Genomic DNA, 24272 nt, shown 5'->3' with positions numbered 1-24272 from the left:
TGTATTTGCATAAAAATAGACATCATTCAATCATTGTAGCGATGAGCAAAGCGCGACAGCTCTGACCTTGTACAAAAAATATCGAATTGGAACCTTGCTGGAAAAACATGGTTGGCAATGTCACAGCAACAAGGTAAATAGCTTCCAGATGGTGCGAAGTCAGTCCACCTATCATGGCAGTGTCACAATAAAAGTAGGTTTTCTTGTAAATTAGGAAGTCCCATCAATGACGTAGATATGTTGGCCATCATACGCATGCGCGAGGTTCTCTCAATCAACTCATTGAATCGGAACATGGCGGAGGGCCCCAGGTGTACACGAAGAAAACAAGCTAACCCAAGACGTAAAAAAGGTAGGAATATTTTTTCAACAAGTCACAATGGTCTACCATCATGACTTTGACCAAACTGTCAACTTTCGTCGCGTTGTGAGTTGTTTTTGTCGTTATTTTCACGACATCAAGATGTGCGCGCTATACATTGTTCGCTGTTGATTTTCAATGATATACCTGAGTGCAGTGTAACGTAGTGTGTATCCAGCCCTATTATATGAATGGATCTTTGTGTCTGTTGCGACTATTTGCTCCCCGAGTAGCATTGACATCATTGGATGTAATCAAAGCGATGGGATAAATACACCTAGTTATGAACCAAGTGTACGTCCGAAAAGTTTCGAATTTCTTTGCGCGATCAGTGATTTTTTTTCGACCAACTGTTCCGAAAGTGTGATGGCCCAACAATGATACAGACCAGCGAACAATGACAGAGAAAGTCGACTGCATAATTAATATACTGCAGGTGTTAACAAAGGGAAAACGTGGCCATGTAATCCGACAAGCTGTTTCTGATGTTTTATTTTACATTCCGCGTATGTAATATTTCCCTTCTCGAAATTTTAAGTGAGTAATATTTCTTGGTGTGAGACGCGGTGTGCGTGTATTGTACACCGACGGAAACTCTACCTCACTTTGTGCTGCCACTGAGAGCATCTTTCGCTCCGTTATACTCCGCGGATTAGACAAAGTGGAGGGACGTTCGCGATGATGTTGTCGCGCAAACCTGCGGGCAAGCTGGTCCCGTTTCAGTCGTGGAGCGGGTCACTCCTGGCTGTTTATGCTGGTTAAATGTAATTTTATTTTTGTAAGCGCATACCTGGCTTGATGAGATAGGCGACAGCGGGATGGACGTCCCGTGGATGTTTGTTTTCGTTTGGTACGATGCTTTAGGTGCATAGACGGTACCTTATCGTCTTTGTGGGATGTATCACACTTTAGCATAGACAGATGGTCCCTCATGCATGTGTGTTACGTGTAATCACCTTTTCTCTTCGACACTCAGTGTTGTATTACCGTTTGGGCGTATTTTTAGATTTCAACTCCCAAATAGGTAGAAAGGTGACAAAACCTAGGTCTAGGCGAACGTTTCTCCTAGTTTTTTTTGTGTGAAGTGTGATAAACCGTAGGTGATGTATCTATGAAAGGGAAAGGATATGGTAAACACGCTATTTTTGTTCTTTTCCACAAAGGAAGGTGTATGCTAATACAGTGTCCTGAATAGATAGTACTTACATACACTGCTGTAACTCAGAGTCCAGCTTTCCAGATTTACCCCCTTGCCATGTAAGATTTCCGTGCACTTTATTCCTCTTGCACACCTTCAGGAAAATATGCAACAAAATGGAACTTTTGTGCCCTTGAGGAAGTTTCTCTAATAAAATGAAAACTTGAGTGAAAAGTGAAAGTTTTGTTTGTTCTGGTCATGAAACAGGCCACTGTCGTTGGGAGCAGTGATAATTAAAGGAATGGCCCCAGTCTTCCAGATGCCAGAAGTATTGTTTAATAAGCCCAGCAGGTGTTATATGTAAATAATACATTTAGTAATTTAACACACTGGGATTTACTTAATTGCATCACCTGATAGACATTTTTGATGGCGTTGTTGCTTTTTTCCGTCGATATTTTGTCTCCAGCTCGTGCAAAATAACTTGCTGAGGTGGGATCGTATACCTGATGTTTTCAAGTCCATATATTTTGACTCAGTGTCTGCTGTATACAGCGTAAAGTTTTGCAGAAACTCAAACCATGTAGACTGCAATGAATTTTTATTTTTATCCTGGATCTTTTCACGGCCATTAAATTGGTGTTTTCAGAGCAGCTTGGTCTGTAGCCACGTAACATTATACCTAGCGGAACAGTAAAAATAAAGTGCGTCAGTAGTATAATAGCCACTACCTGAATGTCATGTTTTCAGAGGCCGGTTATGGGGCCGTCCAATTATGCTCTTCTCTGAGTTGTGAATGAGTGATATTAACTAAGATCACTGCCTTCTAGGTGTTATGACTATTTTCCAACAATGTCGAAATACTCGGAGCAAATTTGGGAATTAGGGCCAACAGTTTCTATTGTACGCGTGTTTACCTTGGGCCTGGTTTATGTGCTAAATGATTACAAAGTCTATATTGGCAAGAACACATTATCTCTGATTAACTGGTTTTGATGTTGTCAAATGTAAACTACAGATATCTGAGTAGGCCGCCTGAGAAAAACCTTCCAAGCAATGGCCCTCGAAAGACATTTTGTTTTAACGTTTGAGAATGTGTTGTGTAAATTATGAAACAAAAACTTTTAAAAAAGGAGAGGACAATCTGCAGTAAAATTCCTTTGACGTGAAAAAAGTTGTTATTTTTCCACTTCAACAAGAAAGAAATCACTGGGAAAGCATTGCCCCATGTTGTTAGTTTTATTAAGAGTTTCTTTTTGTTTGAAAATCTCCAGCCAGGCTCCTTGTTTTAATATTGGTTAATACCTTGTACCTATGGACAGCTGATTGGTGGCATTCCTGCTGCATAATTCAGATGCTATCATGACAGATATGTGGGGAATTTTTTCCCTTCAGCCTTGATTCAAGCGGCTTTGCAAGGAAAACAGCCATAGTGTGGATGACGTGTTGGAAAACTGACACCGGCAACAGATAGAAGCAGTTTGATTAATTTTTCTTTTTAAATTTCACAAATTTTGTCCTATTTCCACCTTTTCAACCCGTCTCAAATACTTTCATCCTTAGTCACTCTCAATTAAAAAATGACTAAATTGCAGAATTGAGTGTGGCACATTAGGTAAGGCTCAGTACCTCCGTCGACGGGGTTCCACACATTTAAAAGAAAATCCAAGCTAAACAGCACCTTCAATCTGATCAGCGTAAACAAAGTTTGAAATAACACTCCTGTCAGAGGAATGGCAGTGCGGCTTACTGGTGTGGTATGCTGACAGGATCAGGTTAGTTTTTCATAACAGCTGGCGGCAACCTGACCATTGATTCATTTCATATTTACATATTAAAGCCACGGGACAAGAACAATCAGAAGGTGAACCATCAGAACTCTCACTTCCGGGCAATTTGATGTAATTTTGGTGGTATTTTGAAAGCATGAATAATTAGATTCATATTCGGTGAGAGCATCCAGCAACCATGAGAGGAGTGTCTGTCTGCCCATGGTCGCCACCGCTGTATTTTGACCCCGTGAGTCATAAAGAAAGTGAAGTCGTGAAAACTTTTAATAGAAGTGATATACGAAACTTGAAGATTTAACGATCTCACAAAAGGGCACGTGGAGGAGTAAACAAGACGGAAATAAGATCAAAAGTGGAAAATAAGACTGGGAAACAAAAATATCAGGAGAAAGTGTTAAATCTCAGGATATACATCCAGAAAAGTCTTGAACAAATAAAAAATATAGTCATATTTGCAGAGATAACCAATTGTTAAATTTTACATCAGTGGAATTGGTTCACAACCAATTTTTACCTCTTAATTCTCAAAAAGTGTGTTCAAAATGTTTGATCAAATGTTAGATATTTTCTATTTGGAGATCATGTGTGTATGTGTTTGATAAAGTATGGACAATGTCAAGGTGGAAGTTGTTTCCTTCTATTGTGTTTAACACTGATGAAAGTCATTGCCTTCTTATAAAATACAGTCTTATTTGGCCAAAACATTTCATGGTCTGCTTTTGCACTCGGTTCTCTTTTTTTAAGATCATCTTTCTCCTCATCATGTAATCATTATACGCTATGTATAATTGGAGAACAAGAAAATTTGTACATGGAGAAAATATGTTAATGCTTTTCCACCATCTTTGGTAACGTTTATTTGATTGAGTGATTGTTTTATGTTGAGAATTCACAATCACTTTAAGGATGTTTCTGAATTAATTACATTTACAAATTATTAAATAACAGTTCCCTACAGATGTTTTTGTGGGTTTTTTCCTCTGTATTTTCTTTCCTTTATCCTTTTGTTCTGTTTTGTTGTGATTTGATACTCTAGTATACTTTTATGACTTTCACGAGGGTGGCATTAGATTTAAGCAAAAGGGAACATGAGATGTGGTGATCCTTTGATCCAGGCCACCTGACCAAAGGAGCGGTATATGTCGGTTCCCAGCACAGATTGACTCATCCCTTTGAAAGAGACCAGGTCACAAAAGGTAGCTCGCCTACGTGCTCAGAGAGACGCTACATATGGAAACATCATCAACGGCAGTGGGTAGATGAGTTTGTAATTTGATACAATGTATCAATTCATTACATTAAGTTACCTTCCCTGATTGAGTACGAACACTGAGTGTGTATTACAGTTAATAATAGATGCGTTGATCGTGAATAATTATGAACCAGAAAACCCCAAATGTTAGGGAGAGAACTTTACAGTTTATTTTCAGACTTGAAGCTAAAGTGTACTTCTTCCAGACATAGTGGCCCAGCAAATGGTGAAAGTTTTTGCAGTTTCCCCGACCGGCCTCTTCCAACCTTATGACTTACACATTGAAGCCACTCCAAATGTTTCTTCATTGTGTACAGTCTACCACTAACTTGAAGGATCAGTCAAAAATGTATCTCACACTGCAGGCTTATATATTATCGGTGTTCACTCTCCAATTTGTGTTTTTCCGTCATGAAAATTTAAAAAAGTTTGTGATTCATTGTATACTGAAAAAAATCACTGACATTGAAAATTTTTATTGCAATGCGATTATGATTTTTTAATCACAAATTCCAATGAAATGTGTTAATATGACTTGTAGGTAATTCATTCTTTTTTTGTAACATGGTAATAAGAATGAGAGACACCCTTGTTACAGTGTTGATGGAGATCACATGTACCCTTAATTTTTGAGTTATTTTTGTGTGAAACCTTTAAAACCGCTATTTTTGAGACAGAGTAGTGTGGGAAACAAAACATGCCAAACAAACCTCTTCATCTCTTTAATGAAGTTCATATCTACAATGATATGTTTATCATACGTTTCATATTACGGTAATAGCAATGGGTTCCGAGTAGTCATTGGGAAAATTAAAGTTCAGCGTGCTGCCGGTTTGTCTGGACTTGAAGACTCCCACCGTCAGCCAGCGTGACTTCCATCGCTCCACCTTGTGTCAGTACGGTAAATTTCATACCGTGTGCAGCATTGATGCTCGCAGACAAAATAACTGACGTCGGTGAGGAGACTTAATATTGGCCGCAATTCTGTGAAGTAGGTATTTGCATGGACGTCACATGTGTTCCTATTAATAATGATGTTACCATTATAGCTGTGTTGTAGCACCTGCACCTGCTTGTTCTATCTTAGCATTGATTATCCGGACCACCTAGGTTTCTTGAACTGGAAGAGCAAAAAATGGCCCCGAGTTGATGGGCATTTCTGCATCTGCTCCCAGTAAAGTACTCTGAGCAAACACGAGGCATCGTAATTGAGTTGGCTTTTTTTACCTGTCGGCGCAGACCACAAGTCTAGACCATTTGCTGTCGTGATGCTCATTGAATTGTCAATTGGCAACAGGAAAAGTGCAATTTTTGTCTTCAATAACGTAATATCAGTAGCTGTGAATTTATGATTCGACACAAGTGGCTTGATGAGGAAAATTGAGAACTTGAGTTCATAAACAGTGGATAATTTCTACCACAAAGATTTCCTTGACAACAAGATAATTTCTGAAATTTGCATTTACTCAGGTTCATTCCGTGGAAGGGGAAAGCAATATCATTCAGTGCTGGTTGGGTGGCTTCTCACTATTCTGTGCAGAAATGAGAAAATCTAATTGACTGGAATTAAGGTGTATTTCCAGCAGGAGTTATCCTGTATAGGTGTGTGTTTGAATGCTGTTTGTGTGGAGCTTGATCAAGGTCCTTCCTTGTTACTGAATGACAATTTCAGAAATAAAAGAAGCGGCTGTGCCCAGAAAGTGCAAGGGCTTGTACCTGACCAATTCAGCGTATTCAAGCTCAGATTAAGGTAATTTTTGTTTTGATGAAGCAGCACAATAGCGTCAGTTTTGCAAGCCCAAACAAAGAATGACTTTGTTTTGTTGAAATTCTCTAAATACACTATAGAAGCTACCTATGGTGTCTGTTAATACTTGTTTAGAGATCTCATCCTTATTGTACCTGCAGTTCAGGTGTTATGTTATGCTAACATGTAAATCATTTAGCTGTGTGACCCATCATGTTGTCTTTTTACCTGTAAATCAGGTGGTATAGTTATGCAAGTATATGTAAATTACCATTAATTGGTATCTTAAAGCCACCATTTCATACAAAATATGACAGCTTGCATAGTTTATTTAATACAATAAAGCCTATTCAAGCATTTGTTGCATATTTTTTTGCATAAAGTGCCAGCCGAAAAGGTGACACTTTAGACACAGTGGCTGGAAATGTGTTCTTTTAATCCATGGAAAATGAACATGTTATCCCCGATACACCAGGATGGTCTCCTTGAATGTGGGAAATCCTGCTTTTGTCTTGAAACAAAGTCTTATTTAGATCAAAATTAACAGGACCTGAGCTAAATTGTCTACCAAGATAATTTAATGCAAAATAGTGTTGGCTGTGATGGGCAATTGTTAGTATAATTGGGTGGCAGGAAATTAGCTATTTATACACTACTAGCTGTCTCTTGACACCATCATGTTGTGCTTTGTCATCCCACCACCTTTGAAAGGCAAGAGAGAAAATTGGATGACTTTTATGTCCCAATGTAGTCCGCCCATGATCTTTAAACTTATTTTATTTGCAGAATATTGGAATCTCCAGATCTCAATGTTAGAATGCTTTTCCTTTTATATTCTCAGTTAGACTATAACCTCTAGGAGCATGTAGGTAGTTTATGAAAGCTGGCAGTCCAGCCATGGCATACCGGTACATTGATTATCATCGAGCAGCAAAGATTGACAGAAAGTCTGTGACTTACAGATAAACTTGGAGCCAGCTAAGAGAAATAATCTTTGTCACAATTTGACACACTCGTGTATACTGAAGAAACTTTACAGTCGTACTTGAAAACATCTCACTGAAGGTACAGGCTTGAGTTTACACCTAGCCCACACATTGTTTAGGTAACATTAAACACAGGCCTGCACTTTGCTCGCCAGCTTGGCTATACACAGACAGTTGTTTAGACCATTTTGGCAAATTTATTTACCTTTTGATGTTTGATGACCACAAGTTTGAAGGAACCAAACAGGTGATATGCGTTTGTGCTTGGTGGTGAGCTCTATAAACAGGCCGTGTGGAGAACGGTGGAGCCAGGCGTAAACTGATATGGGCAAACTGAATCCCCAAAGGCCCGGCGCTCTAAGACTATAAAAAATCCCTGTGTACTGGCTGAAGTTTGGTCAAACTCATCTGCCATGAAAAGTTCTCACGGAAGAAAATTGAAAACTCCTGTTGTGGATTTGGTTAAAAATCCATTCGGTGCAGAGGCCCGATAAAGATGACAACAACACAACAATAACTCAAACTTGGCCAGGAATCTCTGATTTGTTGAGAACTGTTCAGGATGTTATTGAAAGCTGTAATTGGAGGTTTTGGAGGGAGGGAGGAGAGAGGGGTCATTGTGACTTTTTCAGTGAAATGTTGGTAACAGTGTCAAGAGCTTTTGAAACGAATGGAAGGTTGACCTATGCTCTGGTAACTTTTTCTCCACTACAACACGTTCACATTCTTTGGGATCTTCCCAAGTACACATTTAGATTATCATCTGGCTTTGCTACTGGAGAAATGGAAGTTTTCCATTGTTATACCAATGTTTCCTGGTATATAAATGTCAGCTTAGCGAAAAAAGAAAACAACCTTGATTGTTTGAAAAACCAAGAGCTACAAGTACAACAGGGATATTGATACATCCGGCATGAAAAATCTGTTGCTCTGAGACAATAAATTTATGCCAAAGTTGAAACCTGTAGTTTGAAATGTGGTAGTGCTTGCCTAAAAGGATATGTGAATATTATGTTCTCTTTTTAATTTATTTGCATCAACTAACAGAGTTTGTAGATTTTCAAAATGCACTTTCTCATACCACTTGTTTTCTTTCACTGAGACACAAGCCAAACAACTCCGACTGGTTGTCATACTGTTTCCTCTTCATCTGCCGTTCTTGTTTTTCAAGCAGTTGAAGACATACCTGAAGAAAGTGATGCAGAAGTGGAGCCAGAAAACTTACAAGAGTGCAGAGACAGCGGCAACCACAGTGACGGCTACCATAGCAATGAAAATGAACTCAATCACGACGAGATGAGCAGCAATGAGGGGAGTTTCCATGGCGACGATGGTTACCAGAGCAACAAGGAGCTACGAGAGGAAGAAGCCAGAAGTAGGGGCATGAATATTCAAGAGTACCTAAGCAGAAGCGACACGGCAATAATTTATCCAGAGGCGCCAGATGAGGAAGTGGACAACGAAAATGACATTTCAGGTTTGTACCCCTGTGGTAAATATTTCTGACAACAAGTGTGTAGAGAGACAAGTGTATGTACTCTGTTTTTTCTCACAGGAAATGTACTAGATGTGGAAGGTAACTGAATCTGATTGCCACCTCCCGAGAAAGGTGAAAAACTACACCTAGGTTGAGCGGACATGACTCATTCCAGAGCATACCTAGGAGATCGCGGCGCCTAGGAAAAACAACTGCAATTAAAATATGACCAGGGATGCCTGCAGGGAAAGGCAGAAACACATAGGAAAGGTGGACTTTCCCACTGAAATCAGAGCTTTGAATCAGTGTCCGTTTACAGGCAAATTACCTGGTCAAGTGAGAAAGACAGATTGGGGCTGAAAAACTTCAAAGTGATTTCCCATCGCTGCAGGATACAATTAAATAAAAATAAAATTATCAGTTGGGCCCCTAGCTGCTTGAGGTCAAAAGTCTTCCATGTGTGTTGAGTTTGAGAACAAACCTTTACGTACTCTCTGTAGCAGGTTTTGAATTTATCAGTGCAGTGTTTGGGCACTGCAACAAAAGGTGAAAAAATCCAGTTTCTTGCAGAAATGCTAGAGACAACTATGATTGAAAAGACCTGCCAGATTGGACAAACAAAGCTCACAGAAAAAAGTATATGATATGATAAACTTTTGTATCCGCAAATAAATTTCCCCCTCACAAACTGGCATAAAATGTGAGATGACGCATGGCGCCTTCAAGAAGGAGTGCTTCCTTTCATGTCATGACATAGGCACCGCCTTTATTTTATCACACCCATCGCAACTTTATTTGCTCGTTTTCCCACAGAATGTAGACTCGTTCTCAGAGCCAGGTTTTCCGCTGAAACGTGCGGCATGACTAAATTGGGAATGAGATGGGTGCATTGGGCGGACACCAAGGTGACTTGGATGTAAACTCCATTGTCTTGCCAGCGTCGCTTTCCTATGAATTATACTATGATATATTGTACACATGTTAGCATTAAATGTTCAGAGATGACAGGGTGGCATGGTGTTAATGACACACTGGGGATGCCTAGACCGACTGGTGTTTAGATTGTTCTGGTACCTGTCCCAATGCCCTCCTATCGGTATTAATCATCGGTGAGCTACCCTTCCCCGAAATATAAACAGCGTGAACTTCTCCAAGGCTGGTCTTGCCTTCTGTGAGTTCACTGGCAAACAAGCTGGGGCCACCTGAAGTGTCATTCACTTTAATAAATTTCCGGCCGTCCTGTGCATGAAAGTGAATACCCCGTGCAGAACACGGCTGCGGCGGCTCACAGAGGAAGATCGGTTATGATGTCGGTGTAAAGTTAATGAGGCAGAGCTTAGTCATCTTAATATAAGTTGAAGGACCTGCTGCAGCCACCTTTTTTATGATGAGGTGTGGTGAAACTTGGAAACTTGAGCAGTAGTGTGTAGGGGCCTGTCGAGGTATTCCTCTGTTTGATATGCTCAGGACAAGAAGTCTTCTTGGACCAAATTTTTGACAATTATTCTTCTTATAGTTTTCACAGTCTAGGTCAAAAAAATACTTGCTGTTGGAAATACGGGAATAGTTAAAATGTAAAACCCTGAAACAAGTGGTTTCTTAAATTGTGTGTGCCTAAATTTTTTAAACCCTGGTAGACTTGTCAAAGTTGGCCATCCAGTGTTTCAAAGTTTGTAGTGTGTTGGTGTGTCTGCTGCCACCACAGTTAGGACTGCGAAAGTTTGGATGAGGGAGTGGTTTAGATATGGCAGTCGGTGACTGTATTCACATGGTGTATAAAATAGCAAAGTTTCTGTCAATTTGCAATACCATTATTGACAGCTTTTTTCAGTAAATTTCCATGTTCCGCCACCCTTTACACTGGAAAAGGTGACTTATAATAATCTTTGAGAAAATGAAGGGAAAAAATACACAGATTTAGATAATACGGTATATCTTACATGAATACTAGCATACAGAAGTGAAAACTGATATACTTGCTTGATCTTTCTGACTTACATTTACCTCAAACAGAAAAATGTGCAAATATTTTCTCTGTATTGGTGGTCATAGATGACTCTTGATGTCACCAAGCTGTAAATTTTCTTAGTTACAAAGTGAACATTGCAACATTGTGGTTTCTTTGTAGACTTCGATCATTTTCTTTCTTCGTATTGCGTCTTTCTAACTGTCTCAATGAGTCCTGTGTAAAGTTTTTCGTGTTTATGAACGATTATTTCTACCTTCTATTACAGGTGGCAATGACGATGGTGAAGACACCATTCTCAGTTGTCCGTATTGTGACAGAGTTTACAAGAGGGCAACATCGTTGAAGGAGCACATCAAATACCGCCATGAGAAGAATGCCAACAACTTTGCCTGCTCAGAATGCAACTACAGTTTTGCGTACAAATCTCAGCTTGAACGCCACATGGCCACTCACATGCCTGGCAGAGATCAAATCTGTGAGATCTGCAACAAGGCCTTTGTGAACATCTACCGGCTCCAGCGACACATGCTGACGCACTCCACCGGCAACCGCAAGTTCAAGTGCAGCGAGTGCCACAAGGCCTTCAAGTACAAGCACCACTTGAAGGAGCATCTGCGAATACACAGCGGCGAGAAGCCATACGAATGCCCCACATGCAAGAAGCGCTTCTCACACTCAGGTTCCTACAGTTCACATATAAGCAGTAAGAAGTGTACACCATTGAAATATGTTCCCCCACTACATTCAGAGAAGGCAGCTCCCGTCAAGGTAATGAACGACAAAATAAACCATACAATCCACAACCCACTGCATAGCTCAGAGTACATGCATCCATATGGCCCACCTTCATTTGAACACCTAGATAAACCGTCCATGGTTCCAAACCAATCCAGTATGATGATGCCCATCCATGTGAAAGTAGAAAACGGCGACGGCTTGTCCGCCGAGAAACTTCCCCTCTCCATGGCTTCCTCCCCTCCCAACGATGCAGTGAAGAAGGTACTCCAGATTGTTGGTGCTACAGTTTCCAAACAACAGCAAGAAGGACAGAATACCGACGTTGCCAAGCTCAAAAAGACAAAGCAGTCAAGTTCTGACCGTAACCCAGCAAGTCCAAACGCAGCTGTTAAACAGGTAGATATTGTGCTTCCAGAAATGGCGCGTGAACGCCTGTCTTCCAAGAGCCCGTCAGCCAATCAGAGTCCTGAAGTTGATGGGAAACGAAAGAATTACAGCATAGTGGATTATACACTAAGGAAGGTAAATGAAGCCAAAGCTGTTGAAGCTTTCGCAAGTGTTCATATCAAAAAGGATAAGAATGCGTGCAGATACTGCCAGGAATTGTTCTACAACCCAATAGAGTTGCACCAACATGAACGATATCTGTGTGAACAGAATGAAGACGTGAAGAAAGTCAAGAACCATGCCTCCCTCACCAAATTCATCAACTTCCAACGGGAAGTGGTTGCTATGCAAGAAAACAATCAACGCAATCGGGAGAGGGACGCTGAAAGTGATGATGAAGATGCTCCTCAGAATGATGAGAAGATGGACGAGTTTGAGGAAGGCCCGGAAATGGAAGTGTCCGATGCCAATGGTGAAGAGTCGGAGAATGGTGACGAGAGTTTCAAAGAAATGGAAGTAAACACAAGGGAAAGTGAGTCAAAGATCTCCGAGAACCATCAACATGCTCTGCGAGCTTTCTTTGCTATGTCTCAGAATCCCTCACAGGATGGCTTGGAGAAAATTTCTCATTTACTGAGCATGCCCAGAAAGGAGGTTGAGGAGTGGTTTGTTGCTATGCGTGCCAAGCAGGGTATTGAAAGTAATGGTGGCAATTATTCTCCAGCAGAGAGTCAAGTCAGTGACAAACACACAAACTTCAATAACCATAGTGATTGCGATGATGACAACAATTCCATTGATTTCAATGATGACGATGATGTCAACTCACCAAAGCCTGATTTTGAGACGCGACGGGGTTACGACGACCCCGACTGTGGACAGCCTCTCCGGATCACAACTACCAACTCAGTAAGATATGCACACCTTCCCCCTACAAGGACAGACCAGGACAGAGGTGGACTGCTGATGGTTGGAGTGCCACCAGAAGCCCATCAGAATGGACTTAATCTTTCCAAGAAAGCGCTTTGCAATGAGGAGGCAATACCATTGACAAAGAAACGGTCCTCCCCAGAACCAATATCCTATTCCCCAGCAAAACAGACAAAGACTGATCAGCCTTTAGATCTTTCTCTTCCAAAACAAGTCAAATATCCAACTTATGAACGGCGGCAACCATACTTTGACAATTCCAAATCTGTCTTCCACATTAAAGGTTACCGATCCCTTCCCAGCGCAACTCCCGACTTCTACATTGGTTCTTTCAAAGTCGACCCCAGGATGGGACAGCCGTATTTTGAAAACAACATCCGGGCACACTGCAACAGTCAACCAGACCCCTCTGCCACAGCCGCACTTCTAGCCCATGGACCCATTGATATCCCTCACATGTACGCACACCCGATTCACAACGGTTTCCCAGATGCCGCTATTCTAGCTGCAGCGGCGCACAACCCGACAAAGAAGCTGAAACTGATGGACAGCCTAGGTCTAATGAGCACTGGCAGTCCCGAGGTTGTTGGACGGCATTTCATGACGGAAGAAGAGCTACGGAAATCACTCGGTGTGGATGTGAATTTGTTAGACAAGCAAGGAACGCCTTATCAGCAAGGCTCACAACCCAGAGGTGAGGAACTGAAACTTCAAAATTTGTTTTGATGAAAGCAATCATAAACGACCACAGACTGCCTTCAGGTGTCAAAAATAATTATAGATCTTTAATACATGAACCATGAATTTATGAGATGAAAATATTGTCACAGCATCAAAAACAATGGCAACTTTAGGATTTGGCAGAATATGGTGGAAAGTACATTTCCCGTCCATGAGAAATCTTTTGAGAATGTTCTTGTTCCTGAATTGGTAGTTTCAATGCAGGTTTCAATTGCTTAATCGTTTCTGTCACTCTGTTTTATTTTGCCAGAGGAATCCATTAGCGAAGGTAGCCTGGATGAGTCAATTGGGGAAATGACCTTATCAAGGACAAGGCGACGAAAAGATCGGTCACCACGTACTGTCAATGGAATGTATGCGTGCAGCCAGTGTCCAAAGACATTCCAAAAGCACAGTTCACTTCTCAGACATGTCTACGAACACTCAGGTAGGCTGGCTGATCTTCAATACTTGACCCCCTTCATCACAATCACTAAAGCACTGCTCAACAAAAAACACAATGAGTGAAAAGAGGAAAAAAATGAAATAATATTTGTGAGATTTGAAACACATGCCATACAATTTGTAGCTGTACTAGTCAGTAGGCTGTGTTCTGTCTTTTACGTGTAACTAATATTTCAGTGACACATTGTGCATAATCTGTATGTAAGTGTTTGTAACATTGCTTCTAGAGTGATTGACCTATTCTGGAGACAGTATCCCCCTCCTTTGAGACATGCACAGACTATCCAGAGCAGTGATGTCAAAGGTGCTGTGAAAAATAGAGAGGGAATCAGACTAGTGACATAGATAGGTGGAAAGGTGGATAAATTGTTTATGTTGTTTCGTATGAAGAAAAATCCCAAATGAAATGTTCAGCAGAATCTGAGTCCAAATCTGGTTCCTCACTACATGTCTCTGGTAACCATGTGAGAGATATTAACCACTGAACTTTTCAAAGAGAACCATTAAACCAATCATAGTTAATAGATTTATTTGTGACTGTTATCTACTCAAGTCAATAAAAACAGTTATTGTTTAATTAACAATCGGAGACCATTTTAAGAGCTGAGCATGGAAAGCATACAAATATTCCAACTTAGAAGCTGTTATGTTGTAAAAACCTTTGTGTGTTACAGTGTCATTTTGTGTTTAAAAGATACATTTTTAATGTTTGGTAATGGTATTAACACAAGATGTGCAAATAATTTATTAAAGTACTTTTTATGCGGGCTTTTAAAGTACCTCAACTTATGCAATTTTTAAAATTTCTTGGTGGAATAGCAGATTTTCATAGATAGCGATGATTTATTGCATCCATTGAATGTGATCTCCATGGCAATGGAGGTATCCGTTCCCACAGGTGTGAACCATTCAGCTGTGAATAGCATGCATTACAACCAGGTGTAAATTGTGAATAGCTCGCATCACAAGCAGGTGTAAACCGCAAATATTTTATGAGAGACACAGAGGCACACATTACAGCATTGCCATGGTGATTTCATATCAGCCAAGTAGATAGTAGACGGTTCTCAAAGTTAAAACAAGAGTCGGCTAATAAAAGTGTAAAGTTCATTTTATGGAGTGTTTTACAGCTTTTGTAATGTTTCTTAATGACCACAAAATTGCTAAATTTCAAACTCACAGTGTTTGACTTATCACTGTTGTTACACTGTCAAATTAGGTGAAATTAAGAAGGCCCAAACAGAGAGAGAATTCACATACCACAAAGTCCATGAACCAAGGGATCAATAAAAAACAGGTGAAGAACAGACAAGTCTGTAAATTATAATCAGGAAGCTAAAGGTTCATGGCTGTCTGTTAGCGTGTATCCATCCCAATCTTTTCATCATTCCAGGTTTTTGTTTTATAGCTGCATATGGCATATTTTCAATGAAATCTCTCTCCACATCAAATTAATTGTTGTCAATTAATATCATTTATCAGGACAGAGTTCACTTTCATATAAAATAGAATAAATCCCTCTACCACACTCATAATTGTCAATATTTTCTAGCAAGTCTTTTCAAATTGTTTTGCAAAACTAGAGTGGCGTGACCCATTGAATAGAAATAGCATGTCGACTCCACATCATGTTAGTGACTAAAAACAACTATGATAAATTGATGTTGTGCAGCGTTGATAACAATATGTCACTATTTTTACACCTCCTTTTCACAAAGCAGTGCAGTACATTGCTGAGAGAACAATGTTACTCTGACAAAAAGCAAAATGAATTTGTAAAATTGAGGAAAGCCAGGGTAATAAAATTCAGTCCAAAGCATTAATATCTCACGTTAATGTGGAAATAATTTACAAGAGCTAGTTCAAGCTCAGTGTCAAATCCATTCTGATCATGTATATGTGATACAATTTGAACACTGATTACTGATTTCTCTGACACATTCCAAATAGTTTTTGTGAGTTCTTCCAGGCTGTGTATGTTTATTTGTCCCAGTTATCATTTAATAAAAAAGCCACAAGGTAAATCAACAGAATTTTATAAAAAAGCATTGCTACTGTGACTGTACCATAAATGTGATCCTGTGCTGTTGAAGAAATTCTTGCATTTTGATCACATACACCCCAAGGATTTTTATCACTGGCCTGTTAAAGCACAGTGTCAGACTGGAATAGCAAAATGTCACCTGGCACTCAATTTAAACTGAACGGTAGATATAATTAGATAATCTTGTACCAGTACGTGTTCTACCTGTGTCACATTGTGATTGGCCCATAAAACAAATTAATGTTTATTTCATCGAAGTTGTGACATGACTGAGAATCTTGCGGCTTGAAATCAACTTTCACTGGTGGCCAAGAGCATTGTGACTACACACACACAATATTACCTAAAAATTTTGGTGAAAAATGAAACCTATTCTAATTTTGCCAAATGCAAATTTTTAATGTATTTTGTTCCTACATTTGTTCTCATTTGCAAGCCATTATTTATCATGTCAACTCCACTAGCTAAAAGTGCTGATCCTGATCGTACTTTATTTCTAAATGAAGTATGGCACATGACATCGATTGGCTATTCTGACCTATATTTGGACAAATTTTGCCTTTTCATAAAGTGTGTATATTGGTACAGCTTGTGGTCTGATCCCCTGGCTTGTGATTTACACAGTTCTAATTATGACATTAATAAATTAAAACATTAAATCAATAACAAAGAAATAAATCAGTCAAATCTTTAGGCATAATTTCTAGGAGTCTTGTAAGAAATTTTTGTCAAATAGTTAATGGTGTCGTCCTTAGCAATCAGGCGGAAAATCCAGTATATAGTAGGAGACTGATATATCTATGAGATTGCATAGTTTTTCTGTGTATTTGACCAAAAATACATTTATTGTGGGGGAGGCTTATCTAACCAAGATTTTGAATTGAATCTGATATCCTTCGTTTTAAGTGTCATTTTCTTGTATCATTTTACCAAAACAATTTTCTATATTTCACTGAAATTTCTAGATATTTTGTATGAAGTTTTACTGGAAACGATCACAGGGGATTAAAATTAAATTTGTGTCGTGGTTTTAGGGAAAAATATCAGGAGGCTGGATAATCCTGACCGTTGCACCCTGGTTGACTTTGCATGGGACTTATCACGGGGATTATATTTTGTCATGTTACATCCATTGTTTGAGTCTTTCGTCCGGTAGTCTAATTCTCATGTCGTTTACCTGTTTCTCTTCTGTGGAAATTTCAAATGAAGTGTAGCAATTTTCCTTTTTGTTTCATCTCTGCCAGAAAATCAGAAAATGGTTCTCTATAAACTACCAAAAAGTGGGTCTGACCCAAACAGCAATGTCCAAGACTATTTATAGCCAAGTTTGTAACAAATCATTGTAAATATACTGGTATATTTGAGGTAGGCTGTGAAAATAGTGCATTTGGGTGAAAGTTGTCCTGTATGAGGGAATTATTCTAATCAAAAAATTAATCAACCTTTTCATAATTTTTTTATGAAGACTTTGTATGTATTTTATCCCAAATTGCATTATTTTGGAGTGCCCCTTCCCTGACCCAGATTTGAACTGAATCCAATATTCATACAGTATGTGACATTTTTAGCGTCATTTCAGTCATAGAGTTTTAAACTTTCAGTGAAATCCCTAGAGATTCTTCACTTTCTTGAAATGTGCAAGTCCAAAAGTGCCTGTCAATAATGGAAGGACAATAGCTGCACAAGAAAGAAAAGATTTTCTTATTTGTCCCTCTTAAAGTGTATTGAAATATAAAGATTATTCTAAATTCTATAATCATTGCTTTTGGATGATATTCAATGTTATTGTAGACAAGTTAATTCCAGTTCAAACTAAAATTCAGTTTTCAATTTTATGGACATTGGACAGTTCAGGTGTTCATCAATTTGTAGACCAGGCACTTTGAAATGATTTGAAGGCTAGAATAAGAAACTGCAGTAACTTTACACATAGTGCATGAAAATACTTGGGAAAAATCAAAGTTTGTTGCTAATGGAGTTGAGTGGCCTTGTAAAATCAGAAAAGAGCGGAGGGAAATGGGCTTTAAGTGAACAGACAATTACGATTTGTTTATCATCATGTGACCTCTATTCAAACAGAAAATCTCCATGACCTTGATTGATAAAACTTCACTTTCATGGTCTTCCGAATCTATTATCAATATGAGATAGAAGTGCTGTTGCAGCTCAGAAGAAAGATGAATTTTAAAGTTTCGAATGACCATCTAGGTCGATCTGAAAATTACTTGAAGCTCACCAGAAGATACACGATTGAAAAACACTGGAAAAAATTGTTTTGAGAGCTGCTAATTTTAGACCTTCAGGAAGCAAATGGTTTCGGTGAAGATACCATTAATCTTGTATCTTTGACCTCCGGCAATGACCTCTGACCTCGTCTATCAGCAGGTGAAAACCTTGTGGGGAATGATTATATCTCTGTAATTGCCTGGTAAAGATAGCACCATGCATACAGAGTCCATTATCTGGAACCCTCCAGATAAATTGATGAATATGCCTGCCCTTGTGTGGACTTTCTGAATATTGATGAATCTGAGCTGTTTGAGTTCGTGCAAAAACTAAAATATTCCCATCTCTGTTTTGGAAAAGAAAACATATGGATCATTTTTTCCTCATTTCTTTTCGCCTTTAGCAGTGAAATTTCAACCAAGGGAAGAAACAGGTGTACACACACACATATGACTGATCTAATATTAACATGTTTGACATTCTTGTGTCCAGAATGAAATCTGATGATCTTGCAGACTCCCTGGAGTCTCTCAGTGCTGTCAGGTTTTAGATTTAACAGCTGCCCTCAGTGTTAGGATATGGCATTTCTTTTATCTTTTTTATGCCAATGATGGTGGGGAAGAGCCGTTAGACTGAAAATGTCTTGCTCTAATGTGTCAGTGCATTTAATTAAATATTCTGGTACTTTTTTGCTATATGAAAAAGTGTATGAAGTTTTTATAATTTTAATTAGCTTAAACTTGTTTATTTATTATCTAACTTTCAAAACTTTTTTATTTGTTATCTATTCTTTCAGGAAAACGTCCACACCAATGCAAAGAATGTGGCAAGGCGTTTAAGCACAAGCACCATCTTATGGAGCACTCACGACTTCACAGTGGGGAGAAACCCTACCAGTGTGACAAATGCCTCAAGAAGTTTTCTCACTCAGGGTCCTACAGCCAGCACATGAACCATCGCTACAGCTACTGCAAACGGGAAGACACACTCAGGCAGCTGAAGAAAGAGCCACAGTCCGTGTCCTCCACTGCTGATGATAGAGAGTAAACATAATGAATGATGTGTGCACGTTCACTCATAGATTCTCAGTTTGGGATGAAATTTTTGTTTTCTGCCAACTACAAGGGAAGAAGGCACTTGTGTGATGCATGGGATGGTGACTCAATGGGGAAGATATCTGCACAAGATTTTCTATGGTAACAGTTACCATGACAACAACTTCCTAATGTAAATACACTTAAAAAAATGAGGTTCACCCTCTGGCATATTCACCTTCTAACGTTTTTATAGAGATTTTTTTAAAATTAGCAATAATACGGACTTCCAAATACAGTGAAGAAAAATTTTGTAGCGAAACAGAACTTTTCAATTCATAAAATCTAATGTAAAGATAGTGTAGAGAGTTTAATCTTATCGTGGGATGTTTTTTAAATCATGGAAAGTTGAAAATTAGGGATAGATTGTAGCCCTACAGACGTAAATGTTCAGAGATAACAATTCAAGTGTGGAAAAAATAAACTGAATTTTTAAACTTATGCAACTGACAAGATCTGTCTTCCAAAAAAGCACATCCAAATTTTTTTGTTGTGTTGTTTTTATGTTCAACCAAAATAATCAACTGCCATTCATGTTTGGATGTGACTGTGTATCAATGCGTGTCTAGAAATTTCCCAGTTTTGTGTTACTGGCCAGGCTATTGGTTCTGATAATCACATGAAGATGAAGACACTGCCGGCAAAGGCTAACACACTGCCAGGATCTCTTAATGCAATCTCTTTGAAGAATTTCACAAAACATTTTGAATATTTGACTATTAAGTATCTTGCCAAAGTATGCTTCAGCTTTTTACCTTATTGTAATCATAGGGCAGATTGGGCCCAGTGTATTTCAGGTGTGCCTTTCCTTTATCACTGCCAGTGTAGTTTTCAAGCTAGGAGACTACTCAAGCAGGCTGTTTCGTTTGAAGCAGTAGTAAGTTGTATGGTTGTATTTGTAACCATTTCTGCCAGTGTACTCACTCCAACTGAAAATTGCCTTCCAGTTTCAATAGAATCTACTTTTGTACCAAGAGCATTTAATATAGTCACCATGGTTACAGCAGGTCTGACAAAATATATCCTATAAATATGCGATATAACCAGCTCAGCAAGATTTAAAACTAGCTTCCAAAAAAGGCAGTTTTAGTTGCATATTTACGGCAACCTTAGTAAAATGAAGTATTTCAAAATTTTTCCTATTTAAAACTAGTGAATAAGACGTCTTTATTTCTTCCATAATACTTTTTCAGTTATGATTTTGCACATTGCACTGAGCCAGTGGTACCTTAAGTTTAGTTTGTGACATTGTCAGCAATCATGAGTCAAATTTATCGATTTTGTTTGAAGTAGAAGTGATTTTAGGGTTTGGGTTTTCAGTGACCGTCTTTGAGAGGAGAAATATTGGAAAAGTGTATTGACAATCAGATAGAACGCAGTCAAAACCAAGGAACAGTAGAAATACTTTTAAACCGTATCCTGCCAGACACTGTCACTTCCTGGTGTACCAAGTCAGTTTGTTACGTGCAGAGAAAACGAACAAAAGGGTGAACTCAGCAGTTAACGTTTAAACAAAATTTATTACGAAAATAAAACTAATTGCTAAGTTAGGGATAGGATACAAGCTTTAAAGTGTACAGACTACTTATCTCAGCTGGGACGGCAAAGCTCCAGTCTCAGAGTTGTAACAGTCAGTCGGATGAATGAACAGTCCTTTGGCTTGCAGGCTTGAATTTGCACAAAGTCCACAGTATAAATCCAGCGTTGGCAGTGAAGGTCTTGAAAAGTCTTGAGAATGACTACTGCTGGAGTTTAGTAACACACAAGAGACACGATCCCAAAAGTCTGACTGGAAGCTGTGCACGTCCCTTTTATAAAGGCATGTAAGAACAATCTAGAACTTTTATTGACATGCTAATTACTGTTCTAAAATTATCTCCCTTACACAACTAATCAACTTTCCAGAACATTCCAAACATGACTAATTGAATTCAAGGTTGTGAGGTCATCAAGGGCAGTGACCTTGGGAATGTTCTAGACTGATTGAACTCAGGTCATGATGAGTGTGGGGGAAATGACCTACATAACACACCCCCTCTTCAAAAAAGAAAATTTTTCAATGAAAAATCTTTCTTTTACAAATGTAATCTTGAAAAGGATTTAAGTACTCAAATTTTGTTTTACTCTAAAGTAAAATTTCTTGAAAGTGAACAACAATAAAATTTCTTGAAAGTGAACAACAATAATTTCTAAATACGAGAGAGACAGTCTGCAATTAAATTGTCTCTGCCTTTGATATGTCTAATGTCAAGATTAAACTCCTGTAACATTAAACTCCATCTTAGCAATCTCTGATTTTTGCCTTTAAATTTCTGCAGAAAAACAAGAGGGTTGTGATCAATATAAACCACTATTGGCTGATTTGAAGAAGTAACATAAACTTCAAAATGCTGTAAAGCTAATATCAAAGATAAACACTCTTTTTCAATTGTAGAGTAGTTTCTCTGGGATTTGTTAAATTTGCTAAATTTGTTAAAAATAGCAAACAGGATGATCTGTCCCATGACTATCCTCTTGAAATTTGATATCGGAAAACTCGAAATGGCACTGAATTTGGCATAAAGTATGCACGGCAAAGTCCGGTTATTTTTACTGAGTTCGATAAAGTCATTGTTCGATAAAGTCATTGTTCGGCAAATACTTGGCTTCCTCCTGGAGATATTCCGCTTTCGCAGGATTCAGTCCGTCTGGATGTTGTTCCACTGGATTACTGTCGCAGACATCTTCGTTGTGGTAGATGATGTTTGTCCTCGTTGGAACATCTTGGAACAAATGTTCATGGATTGGTTCTTTCAGCTGTTGTTGGTGTTCTGGCTGGAGGTGTGCCAACTTTGTAGACTCCAGCTTCTCCAGGATTTCTGAGTTCTGAAGCTTGACCGAGCCCAGCTTTGAGTTTAGAGTATTTTCACTCAAGTCAGTTTCAGTATCACTATCTTCATAATGGCCAGAACTGACTGTACTGACAGGCTTTGTTTTAGTAGGATTATCCCTATCCAAATATGGCTTAAGCATATTTATGTGACATAGCTGTTTTTGTTTTCGCCTGTCAGGTGTTATTATGATGTAATTTAAATCACTCAATTTCTTATCAATTAGGTATGGCCCAAAGTAACGAGCATGGAGTGGTTTGCCAGGAATTGGAAGTAGAACAAGAACTTTTTGACCTGGTTCAAACTTCCGTTTTGAGGTGCTTTTATCATATTTGATTTTCATTGACTGCTGAGATGACTCAAGATTTCTCTGGCTAATTCACATGCTTTAGAGAGTTTTGTACGAAAATCTGACACATATTGCAAAATATTCAGACAATCATCATCGTCTGATAGGAATTTCTCTTTAACGAGCTTAAGTGGGCCACGGACTGTATGTCCAAATACAAGCTCAAATGGGCTAAAACCAAGAGACTCTTGAATTGACTCTCTAACAGCAAAGAGCAGAAAATGAATTCCTTCATCCCACTGCTTCTCTGTGTCAAAACAGTAGGTCCTAATCATGTTTTCAAAGTTTGATGAAATCGCTCAAGAGCACCCTGACTTTCTGGATGATAGGCGGATGACCTATACTGTTTAATGCCTAGCTGATCCATTACTTGTTGAAAAATACCAGACATAAAGTTGGAGCCTTGATCGGACTGGACACATTTAGGGAGGCCAAATAAAGTGAAAAATTTGACTAAAGCTCTCACTATAGTCTTTGTCTTTATGTTTCTCAGTGGTATGGCTTCTGGGAACCGGGTTGATGTACACATAATTGTCAACATGTACTCATTTCCTGATCTTGTTTTTGGTAGGGGCCCAACACAGTCTATTAGTATCCTACTAAATGGTTCTTGAAATGCAGGAATTGGCTGTAAAGGGGCCTTTGGAATGGTCTGATTCGGCTTTCCTACCATTTGACATGTGTGACAAGTTTTACAGAAATGTGTTACATCTTGCCTGAGATTAGGCCAATAAAAGTGACTGAGAATTTTATGATAAGTTTTCCTGACTCCTAAGTGACCAGCCCAGGGCGTTTCATGGGCCAGGCGCAATATTTCAGCATGGTAGGGCTTTGGAACCACAATTTGATGTTTTATAGCCCAATCGTCATCAACCAAAACATCTGGAGGTCTCCATTTACGCATGAGAATACCAGATTTTGTATAATAGGAAACAGAGCTATCTGAAGTTTTACCTTCATCATCTACCCTGTCAAACAAAGACAAAATATCTGGGTCTTTGTGTTGTTCTGCAATGAGATTTGATCTAGAAAATGTCTGACTTTGGTCAGCAGAAGTTTTACTGGAAGTTTCAAATCCACGAGGGATAACGGAATGATCCGTGTCAAACACCTGACTGAGAAAGGTGTCATTTAAGTCAACATCTGTGACATTATTTTGAGAGTATTTGATTCTCGGAAGTTTTCTTGGACATGGCTCGAGTAATTGCACACGAAGGAAATAAATCGGGTATCTCTTGTTCAATGGCTCTGGATCCTGATCTAAACTAGGATTATCAGTCACAAGTGGATTAGTAATGACCTTGTCCCCAGCAAGGTCGTTTCCAAGAAGAAGGTGAATCCCTTCAAAAGGCAAAAAAGGCCTAATACCTAAAGCCACAGGTCCAGAAACAAAGTCCGAAGACAAATAGACATTATGGAGAGGAACAGGAATGTAGTCATTACAATCTACCCCCTTAATAAGAACTTTAGAACCTGAAAATGACTTTTCAGAAAACGGCAGGGTATCTGCCAACAAAAGAGACTGGGAAGCCCCGGTATCTCTTAAAATTTTGACAGGGGTAGCGGAAGAGAAATCACTAGAAAGTGATATAAAACCATTATGAATAAATGGCTCGAAAATACCCATAATGCTATCTTGAGAAGAATTGACCTTGACCTCATTAATTGGGGATAAGAGGGGTTTAACCTCAGAAAATGTGTTGCACACATTATTAGACTCTAATTGAGT

The 24272-nt window shown here is 38.9% G+C and overlaps 1 protein-coding gene across 2 annotated transcripts; it reads left to right on the top strand.

Moving 5' to 3' along the window:
• Positions 1-108: 108 nt before the first annotated feature.
• LOC139116716 (zinc finger E-box-binding homeobox 2-like) lies at positions 109-19738 on the top strand. 2 transcript variants are annotated; one of them, XM_070679321.1, is made up of 5 exons: positions 109-352; positions 8446-8751; positions 10986-13469; positions 13767-13943; positions 19027-19437. In XM_070679321.1, exons 1-5 carry the CDS (start codon positions 238-240, stop codon positions 19275-19277), a joined length of 3333 nt encoding a protein of 1110 aa, XP_070535422.1. In that variant the 5' UTR covers positions 109-237; the 3' UTR covers positions 19278-19437. The 2 variants fall into 2 exon arrangements, with proteins under 2 accessions (XP_070535422.1, XP_070535423.1); XM_070679322.1 differs by having other exon boundaries at positions 110-352; positions 8449-8751; positions 19027-19738.
• Positions 19739-24272: the final 4534 nt, after the last annotated feature.

Source organism: Ptychodera flava, chromosome 18 (genome assembly GCF_041260155.1).
Source record: "Ptychodera flava strain L36383 chromosome 18, AS_Pfla_20210202, whole genome shotgun sequence".
Lineage (NCBI taxonomy): Eukaryota > Metazoa > Hemichordata > Enteropneusta > Ptychoderidae > Ptychodera > Ptychodera flava.
Note: the sequence above shows the minus strand (reverse complement) of the source record. Positions and strands in the feature narration are given on the sequence as shown.